Source organism: Pelecanus crispus, chromosome 6 (genome assembly GCF_030463565.1).
Source record: "Pelecanus crispus isolate bPelCri1 chromosome 6, bPelCri1.pri, whole genome shotgun sequence".
Lineage (NCBI taxonomy): Eukaryota > Metazoa > Chordata > Aves > Pelecaniformes > Pelecanidae > Pelecanus > Pelecanus crispus.
Window position 1 is genome coordinate 48,812,751 of NC_134648.1, and position 10,655 is coordinate 48,823,405.

Genomic DNA, 10,655 nt, shown 5'->3' on the forward strand with positions numbered 1-10,655 from the left:
TTATTTATCCTTATAAAACTTTAGAGCCATTGAATAGATTTAGAATTTGTGACATTGCCATTAAGCTCAGCCTTCATTTACTAGATCATAGCTAAGAGCAAAGGTTCTCTTCACAGTTGCTGAGCCCTGTTACATCTTCTTGCCAAGGATTTCTATAAGTGGATGCACAGGCATGACAAGGAAGGGATGTCAGGGCAGCTGGATATTTAAAGAGCTACTCTCAGTCATTCCGGCAGAACCACTACTCTACCCCAACAGGGCAATCTACACACTTGGGAATGAGCAGAGAAATAAGCCAATATACAGGGTCAGTCTAATGTTGTACTTTTATAGCTCTTTTCATCCCAGAGGATTATAACTGTAAAGGCTGTATACATCTGAAAGTCCCACCACTACTGCTGAAATCCAGTAGTTTGCTGCAAAGGAACTCTTTAGCTGCATAAAATGGCAATGCAGCAATTTACAGCCAGCGACACAGGTGTCTGACAGAAAGAATAATTGTGGGGAACTGTGCTGCAGTTACTCAAACTGGGATCTCTCTGTGCTTCAGCAAGGACCGAGACTTCGCAGTGAGGGCAGACAGCTGTGACCCTGACAATCCTGGTGTGAAGAAGCAACAGGCTTCATGGACAGCTAATCCTGTTGTGCTGTCCTTGCAGAGTGGCCCACCGAAACTCTGAGTTCGTTGTGCCCTTCTCCGCGTGCAGCCCCGAAGAGCTTACAGCCTGAGGCGGCGCGGCAGCAGGCGCCAAGTGCCACGAGCTGCTCGAGACTGCAGTGTCAATCAAACACCAAAAGTAGAGGGCGAGTGTGTCAAACCATAATTTCTGCTGACCTGAGGAAGCTGTTGGCTGAAACGTTTGGAGACTGTTGCCTTTAGAAATATATGAAAAAGAAGTTGGATCAACTGGTCTGTGGAATAAGAATAATCCTGGGAATCCTTCCAAGGCGAGGTGTATGGCACGAGGCACTGGCTCTGGTTCCAGCGACAAGGTGACTGTCTGCTCACCTTGATGCTATTGTACCAGTAAGGAATAATTTACGTCGAGATGCTGTTTGTGGACAATGACAATAGCTTAATTTTCCTGTAGCTTTCAGTTGAGGTTGATTGTGTAGTTTATAAACAGAAATTAGAATGGGTCTGCAAGTTGGTTATTAGATGCATTTTTAGATGGGTCATTACATTAAAGTAGGAAGGGTGAAAGGAGTGGTCCAAAATCATGTGATGAATTATTGGCAAAGCCAATAAACAAATCCTAACTTTTTCCTTCAACATGTCCGTATGTATGCTGTAACAAATGTACAAAGACAGCTAATGAACTGTCAAAAAGCACAATACAGCTCACGTAAAAAATTGTCACACTTTTTATTGTTAGCTGCTAGTGAAAATACAGCATATTACACATGGAAACAGCGGTGCATTCATGCGAACACACACAGTGTGGAAGGACATATATCCTACATGTTTTAATTATCCAGCTAGGATTTTTTCCAGTATATTTTCATGGTTACTCTGCTCATCACAATAGACTTTGTTTGTTATTGATCCAAATGTGTATACAAGCGTGAAGCGGTGAAGGTGAAGGATGGTTACAAAGCCTGTAGGAATGAGTGCCTCTGTTCTGGCTCATGGGAAATGCCAAAGATGAAAGCAGGTGCATTCCCCTACCTGGGGTGCACTGAGAGCATTTCTGAGGAAGAAATGACATTCTTCACGGCTTGTCAGCATACTCCCCAGCCTATTAAAGAGAAGCAGTGGATTCCTATCCAGCCTGCATAAGCTGATGCAGTTTGCCAAAACAGAGGCTTCTTGTTGCAGCTGCTGGGGAATCCAGTGCTATGATCCTGGTAGAGATGTTATGGTATCCTTTCTTAAGGCACCTATTAGCATAGGATCTCAGCACTGATCTCATGGGCTGTTGCTGCAGCTAGAAAACAACTGACACATTAGGCTGATTAATCCCTGTAGTAATTCCATTAACCTCCTTAATGGAGTTATAACATGGATGAATTTACCCCTCTGCAGCAATGCGAGAGGGAATTGCCGTAGAGAGCCTTTAAATACGGTGTGGCAGGGATGTCTGAGGTAAACATTTTTTTGTTTGTTTTAGTGCAAAGTGAAGCATCCTGACCAGCTGGAAAACCTCCCTGTCTTCTGGGATTTTGAAGTCTTCACAGCACTAACGGTGCGGGTGCCCCCTGTGAGAGGGTGATGCATCAGGGCTCAGACACATCAGCAGGGCTCTTGGCACCCTCCTGACAGCTCGCTGTGTGTCCACACTTCCCTCTCTCTCTGCCTCACAGGCACGCAATAGCCTGCCTCATCACACAGCTTCTCGAACGCAGCCTTTTCATTCACCTCTGCGGTTTCCTCTCCTTGTGCCTCCATCCGATCATGATTTATCTGCTTGCTGCTCCCTGTCAGAAGGGCAGCTTTGCCTGGACCGTGTCATTGGGCAAAGGACTGCTAAAAATAAGTAGCAGAGCTACAGTCCTGACATATCATTGCATAGGGAGAAGAACAAGAACAGAAATGAGAAATCCTGAATTTCTCTTTGTTTTCTTCCTGGTTTTCTAGCCTGTGGAGAGAAGGTTTTCCTGCCGCATTAGCCATGTGCATAGCCTGCTCCTAGGGCAGCTTGATTGCATTGCAGTTCTGTCATTAAAGGCTTCTCAGTACTGTGAATTTACCTCAAGTACATAAGAGCCAAAAAGGCACCCTGCAAAACCCTCCCAAGGAACAGACCCTGTTTTTGCAGTCTACCACAACAGCCCAGGCTCTCTGAAAGCTCCTGCTGCGGTTCCTTAGGGACTATGTAGGGTAGCTAATGGGTCTGGAGGAGTCAGGCAGGAAGACACAGGAGGGTCTGACTAATTTTTCTGCTAGTTCAAAGACTGTTGCCATGTACGCAGGTGCAGTGATGTGACTACTAAGCTGCAATATCTCTTCATCTACATGGTTTGTGATCTCCTTGTTAATATGCTAAATTTATTCTGTTTGATAGCCAGTCCTCTCCTCCCACAGAGGCTGCAATCCCGAGAGACGGAGTAGCCCAGCTCTTTAGTGATCCAGGAGACAGTGGGAGAGAACAGGGGAGGTGGTGTGTGCATGGGATGCACACACACACACGGGGATTTTATTTCTCTTTCTGCCTACGGTAGTCACTTCCCACATTCAGCACAGGGATGAGAAGTCCTAGCAGCCACCTCTTGCCAAAGACCTCTTGCAGGTTCTCCCTCCAGGGCCGGGCTCTTACCACCATCCCTTTCCGCACCTGGTACCGCGTCTGCCCACGCAGGATCAGCAGCATCTGGTGGCAGCAGAAGCCAGCACAGGCCAGTCCGATCCCAAGCCAGAGGTAGAGCATGAGGATGACAAACATCTCAGAGCTAAGGAGAGCTCCTGCAGACCAAGAGTCGGGGGGAGGGAGGACAACAGAAGAAAGAGTTTAGACACACCTCACATGCCAGTGAAACACCCAGCCCAAGGAACAACGAGCTGCCTGTATTCTCTGGCCACAAGGGGCGAGTTAGGAGCAAGACAGGCTGGCTGCTCTAATGATATAAAATTGTTTCCTTTGTAGCATCTGATGCAATGGACCCTGCTGGGAAAATGCTAAAATGATAATGATCTCCGTACACTTCTGCCTTTGCTGTTAATGTGAGGGTCTACATTATGGGGGCAAATTCAGCCGAAGTGAAACATGTCTGTAACACTTCAGCACTATTTTGAAGAATGGTTAATTTATTTAAGGATCTACCTGCTCATCGCAGTGAATCTAAGATTTCTAGGTTCCTTTTGAAAAGAGATGTGGGTCCTACAGCATGCAGCTGCTTCCAGAAGCCTTACTGTGTGCATAATACAGAAAGACTTGGGATCTCCCCCCCCTCCATATCATTATACATAATTTTATATATATATATTTCTATTTATATTAAAAATATGTTAAAAGAGAAAAATAAATCAGTAATGACTTTCCTACCATCGGGCAAAGGCAGTTTTCATATGAATGCAAGAAACAGAAACAAAAAACTTTCCAAAATACAATCCAAATTCCTTTTTTAAAGCTGCTGCTAGAATACTCAAAATACTTTGTAAGTCTGAAGCTCCTAATTCAACAGGTTTTGTAGTATATATTTATGCTGAATGTACTTAAATAAAAATATTCTGTGGGCCCTTTCCTCTACAATGATTTTAGAACTCCTTCTGGAAAATATTAGTATAATAGCAGGTATCACTGAGTGACCTTTCAGTGCGTAGGCAGATCTAAACCCATTAAAATAATACTCTCTGTGTACGCATATGAATGTGTACACACCATATGTTGTGTATATCGGTGTGTTATTAAACACCCATATTTACACACAGGCACACAAAGAAAATTAAATGTGTGTCAGTGCTGGTATAAACAGCAAATATCCTCTCACTGGTTCCTGCGAGGTTTAAAAATGAAAAATCTCTCACATGCTCCTGTCCCTCTGGAAGATCACGAGGCAGACAGACTCAGGCAGGTGAAAGCTCCGGTTGCTCTAAGGCCCTGCAAGAGCAATCCTGCCGGAGCAGGGATTGCATGGACAGTAGAGGTGTTCTGCCTTAAACAAGTATGTGGCTGCTTCAGGTTTTAAGTTCAATACAAGGGTGGCTAGATAAGCATCTCTTGCTTCTCTTATACAGAAGGCTGGATTAGATGGTGTCATCTGGTTTTGTAATCTGTGAATCCCGGCTTCTCCACCTGGCAGGGCTGCAAGTGAGAGATTAGGGCTGACCCTTGACAATCACATCAAGCTTTGGGCTCCACCAGCAGGCCCCTCAGGATGATTTGTAAGGACACTGACTACAGCCTCGAGCTTTCAGAGATTGTCCTCACTTGAAAAAGGCACAGGAGTCATTCAGTTTTCTTCCTAAATGCAATGTCATCTTTCCCTTCTCATTAGATCCCATTCAGCTCAGTGGGCTTCATATGCAATACAGCAAGGGAAGAACAAGGCCCTTAGGATGATGACAAATCCTCATACCGATTCTGTCGGAATAGCTTAATCTATTGGGTAGGAAGCGCAGAGCAAAATATGGGCTTCTCTGCCCCTGTTTTGCTGGACCAGAGCATGACAGACATTTGTGCTTTCCTATAGCTGACATTCTGATGGGATATGGAGAAAGACAGCTATTTGCTTTAGAGCCTTTGCAAGGTGGCTGTAAGCTTTATTTCTATGAGCTGCTGAAATTCACCATCAAGAAAGTAATTACCCTTGTTCCCCCTTGCAAATATTAAGCATCTCTGAGCCGAGCTTTCCAGATACATGATTTTTTTAACCTTTTTTTCAGGTTACCTACATAAAGCATTTCCTATAATTTCTTTTGTGGATCCAATCTGACCTGTGTTTACAAAAGTACTCTCCATTTGTTCCTCATCGCTACAGTCCATTTTAGTCTCAGATTCACTTTTGCTCTAGCTGACCCGGTGTGATCTCAAGCTTATTGCCATACATTATCTATGCCAGAAAAGCTGAATCACAGGCTGGAATTATAGACTCTGGGTCAGATCCTGAAATCCATGCCCGAGCACAGGCTAGGCAGAACAAGTCAACTGAAAATTTTCCCAGCATGAAAGCAGGAAACACTCAGTTGACACAAGACCAGCAGATTCACCCTTCATCCTTCTTTACTCCTCCTCCAGTGCAGAGGGCATGCTGGAGAAGAAGAAAGGCAAAGTTTTTTCCCTGCTATTGCAATGCTCCGTTGGCTCCTACAACAACCTTTAAGTAATAGTTATATTAGCTGAAAAATATTGGGTGGACAACCCTTCCAGGTAACTATTCCAGGCTGTGTTTTTCTTTCCTGAGCTGGAGGTTAAATGTCCTGGTAGCAACCCAGTAGGCCCTTCCTCCCAAGCAACCAAGCCACCATGTGCCTATATACTGCTGTGTGAAGCAGCAGTTCTCACCCTGGCTGAGCCAGAGGTTCGGTGGGAGCTGCTGCCTCTTGAGGGTGTTCTGGCTCCCAGCTCCCAGCCCTGCACCCAACCTCATTGTGTCCCACTCAAACACTGCCCACGTGCTGTCTTTGGCACTGCAGTTGCTGACACCAGAGCTGGGGTACTTCAGCGGCTCTTCAAACATATGCCAGGGCCCAGCTCAGTGCAGATGAGCCCTCAGAGTCAGAGAGAGAAAACTAATTCCTTGATAATCTCCTCCCACATCCCTGCTCCCCCTCCCAGATTGCTGTGCTGAGCAGAGCTTAGGCACAGGAGAAAATCATTCCCAGTGTTTTTAATGCTAGTGAAGCTCATGAAACATTATTTACAAAAATTCTTCTACTTGGGAAAATGACTCTGTAAAAATGCCATGGCAGGATTTCATGTTTATTGTCTCTCAGTGATTACCATGACAAATCTGCTAATTTGCCATATAGAGAGATATTTGTTTGTTTTCAGATGGCAGCCCTGCAAACCCAGCCTGGAATCCGAAAAGCAAGCCGGGCCCTCTCTGGCTCCTGTATCCCCAGCAGCAGAGACTCCATGCTCAGATCCTAATCAACACTTCTGGTGACGGTGCACAAGCCAGAAAGGACTCCGGGCCCTTCTTACTGAGCTCAGCTGAATCTGCAAAGCTAAAATATATGGGATACCTATTTTAGTCTAACGAAAGCTGATCTAAGTGTGCGAGACATGAGCTGCATGGAGGGGAAATGGCATTTTCCTGCAGTCACTTTCAGGGCAGAGTAACAGTCTAGGCTGTCTGTGTAGTCCCTTCTCTGATATCAGGCTTTATCTAGCTCTTGGGTTTGGACAGAGAAAGGGTTGAGGTTGGAGAGTTTGAGGGCATGTTGAAAGGCGAAGAGGCAAGGCTGGAGGAGCAGAGGAAGAGTTATGGGAGCAGAATCAGGAGGGGGAAGGGGAAGGGTTGTGGAGATTTATGGAAAGGCAGCGTGAGAGGGGAGAGGGGGAGAAGCAGAAGGAAGGGCAAGGTGTGGTGACAAGGAGAAAGATATTTGCTTTTTGTGCGGAGCTCTTGCAAAGAGCAGACACAGAGAATTTCCCCTTGTTTCTCTGTGGACTTGTGTCCCAGACTGGGGTCACAAGATCGGTGGCTAATCATGTCACATTAACTCCTCTCTTGGTTTCTGTTGCCTGAACCCAAATTCTCCTGTGCTGGAAGGACGGCAAGATCTCAGTACAATGAGTGAAATCCCTCTCCTCCGCCTAATTGCAACACACTCCCTGCACGACAGATAGCCCTCTCTTGCCTCTTTCCCCACCACCGCTCCCCACACAGAGCTATCCGAGGAAGATTGTGTCTCCCTCACCCCGGGAGCCCTGGAGGAGGAAGACGCTCCCCATCTCCAAGGAAGGAGTCCTTACCTGAGAAGAACTGGCTGATGGAGTGAGGCAGAAGAGTGAGGAAGGCCAGTGGGTTCGCAAAGGACATGGAGAGTGCAGCAGAAATGTAAGCCATGCCTGCCACCAGGGAGTCGAGGCAAGCCAGGGAAGTGTAGAGGCAGAACATGATGAAGTTTCGCATGTTCCTGCTCCCGATGCAGTTCCCTGTGAAGAAACAGTGGTGGTCATGCCTCTGGGTGACTCTGGCACACAGTCTACAGAAGTGAGTGCTGGGCAAGGCTGAGCCAGGGGACCTGCTTCCATCCAGCCAGTCCGCCACCATTTCGGCTCCTTCGCCCAAGTTTAAGCCCTTGCCCAAGTCCTCAGGGGAGCTCTGGATCACAAGGACGTAGTTGCCCAAGGCATTAGCTGAGAGGAAGAGGAAGAGGGCCCATGCAGCAGAGCAGGAGAGAAAAGTGGGGTGGTGGAAGGGTCTCTGAACATGCTGGGGATGAAGAGAAAGATCTGGAGGACGAAGGTCACTAGGGAGATGCACAAGAAGTAGGCTGGAGCGACAACATTGAGCAACCTGAGAACTAGCATTGCGGATTACGTTCCTGCAGGGGAAAGCAAGGAGAGAAGGAACATCACCGCTCCGGCTGCACACTTCATCCTTCCATTTCCTGCCGGGTCCCGGCCCCGCTGCCTCCGGGAAATGCCCTCCGGGGGCCGCTCTCCCTCGCCGCCGCCCCACGGCCCCGGCCGGGCCGGGACAAAGGGACAGCCCGTGGGCAGCGACCGCTCCCCGGCGCCCGGAGGAGGCACCCCGCCCCGGCGTCTGCCTCCGGGGAACTTGCAGCAGCGATGCCCCGGAGGGGCTGCGGAGGCTGGAGGGGAGAGCCGGCTCCCGCGGTGTGCCGGCGATGTGGGCACCGCTCTGCTCGCCTAGCAGAGTCCCTCTGCCAGGCAGGGTCAGTTTTGGTATTGCATGAGAGGAAAAAAGGTGGTGCTGGAGGAGGGGGGAGCGAATTGAAGGGGGGGGGGGGCGGGGGGAAAAGGGGAGGGGGGAGAGGTTGCTCTAATCCACTGCAATACGGATCAAATCCGATGCTCTAATTTATCCTTTAAAGCCACGGATCTACAGATTACCTCTATGACCGCTGCCCTGCTCTGCACGAAATTAGAAAATGCAGAAAACAGCTGGTCAAGTGCTGTCCGGATGCAACCTGCGGCGCTGGGCTACCGAGCCGGGGCGGCCCCGCAGCCGCAGCCGCGGCTCCGGCCGGGCACGGCGCATCCCCGCCCGCCGGGCGGGCACCCCCGGCCCCGGCCCCCCCCGGGCCCCCCGGCCCCCCCGGCCCCGGGGCTCAGCCTGCATCGCCAGGGCACAGGAAAGCCCGGGGGACCGAAGGCAGCGGGGGGCTGGCTGGGTGGCGGTGTGGGTGCCCCGGCACCCCGAGCACCCCTCGCCGGCAGCCCCGGGGGGTCCCCAGCGCCGCGGTGTCTGCAGAGCCCCGGGGGCCGGGGGGGATCGGGCCCCCCTCGGCCCCGCGGCGCCGGGGGCTGCACGCCGCCACCTCGCAGTCCCCTCTGGCCGGGCGCGGCGGGTGCCGCCCGGTACCGGCGGGGCTGGCGCCGGCGGAGCCCCCGCTACCGCCCGGCGCGGCGGCCGCCCCCGGCCATGCCGAGACCCCAGGGCAGCGCAGCCCGGCGTCTGCCCTCCCTCTCCCTCTCCCCTCCTGCCCTTTTCCCGTCCCTCCCGGTTCGGCCTTGTCCCTGTCCCCCATCTCTCTGTGCCTGCCCTGTGTCTGTCTCTCTCCCTCTCCTGCCCTGTCTCTCTCCCTGTCCCTGTGCTTTTCAGCCCTTGTCCTCTCTTCTCCCCCCCCCCTCTCTCTCCCCCCCCCCCCGCCCCAATCCTGTTCTTCTCCCATCCTCTCCCCCCACCGACTCTGTCCTTGTCCGGTCGCTCCCCCTGCCCGTGTCCCTGTCCGTGTCCCTGCCCGTGTCCCTGCCCGTCCCTGCCCGTGTCCCTGTCCGTGTCCCTGCCCGTGTCCCTGCCCGTCCCTGCCCGTGTCCCTGCCCGTGTCCCTGCCCGTGTCCCTGCCCGTCCCTGCCCGTGTCCCTGCCCGTGTCCCTGCCCGTGTCCCTGCCCGTCCCTGCCCGTGTCCCTGCTCGTGTCCCTGCCCGTGTCCCTGCCCGTGTCCCTGCCCGTCCCTGCCCGTGTCCCTGCCCGTGTCCCTGCCCGTGTCCCTGCCCGCCCTGCCCGGCCGCCAGCCCCGGAGCTGTCCCTTCAGCACCACCCGCACCTCCGGCGGGTCCCTCCGCCTGCCCGGGGCCCTGGGGAGGAGAAGGGTGTGCTTGGGGCTCGGAGGTCCTGACAAGTCCCACGGGGAGAGCAGGGGGGTGGGAAGGGACGTCCTGCCTGCTCCAGCCCGCAGACCATCCTTCCTTCCCACAATGTGGGTGAAGGGGGTAAGGTGAGGCTTCAGCGTGTCTCCCTGCTGCCCCAAAGCTGCCCCTGTTGGAACCAGCATCTGAGGCAAGGGGAAATCTGGGGGAGAGTCTCTGCAGGCTCAAACCTTCCCTGGGTTTGCAGGGCACCTTTGCACCACAGCAGGTAGCTAGGAAAGGCTTTGAGCTGGGCAGGTGGTGCCTGGGCAGTACGACACGCTGGTAGAAGCTTTGCAGACGTGTATTTGCCCTCTGACAGCTGCACACCTCACCCCCCTCTGCCCACCCACGCAGTCCTTGTACTGTCTACCCAGGCACTGTGCACAGCCTCTCACTCTCCTGCACACCTACGTGCTGCACCCTCCCAGCTCTGATGAAAAGCATCCCTGGCTCCCTCCGCAGATGAGCCACCTATAACAGGAGAAGGGGAAAGAAGAGGGCTGCTGGGCTGCAGCTTTGCCCCTGGAGACAGTCAAACTCTGTGCTGGTCACAAGTTAAAGAAAGATGGGTGCAACCCAACCTTAGGTCCTAGGCTTACTGGTCAACCCCTCAGCACAGCCAGTGACAGACCCTGCTTCTCCAAGAAAGACTCTCCCTTCATACAGAGCAAAATTAAAGTGTGTTTTGTGTCTCAGCTCCTAGGGAGAGAGGCCTGGAGGAGAGAGTGGCTGTGTTTGCCTCCTGCATGTGCACTAGTGTGGAGGGTGGTGACAGCAACTGAGTGTTCAAGGGTTCTTTATCAGAAATAATTTTTTCTTCCAGATTACTTTCATGATTCAACACTTCTGAGAAAAACAGTGGCAATAATAAAAGCAAGTGCAAACCAAGCCTGTAGGCACTGGATCTGCGGTGACGAACAGCTAAGAGACACCTTTGGCAGAACTGGA

At 51.6% G+C, this 10,655-nt stretch overlaps 1 protein-coding gene across 1 annotated transcript; it reads right to left on the bottom strand.

The window, feature by feature from the left end:
• Window positions 1–3,137: 3,137 nt before the first annotated feature.
• Window positions 3,138–7,919, bottom strand: ZDHHC22 (zDHHC palmitoyltransferase 22). Its single transcript, XM_075713152.1, is given in 3 exon segments — window positions 3,138–3,403; window positions 7,359–7,766; window positions 7,769–7,919. Coding segments are annotated over 3 exon segments (825 nt in total).
• Between the last annotated feature and the right edge of the window lie 2,736 nt (window positions 7,920–10,655).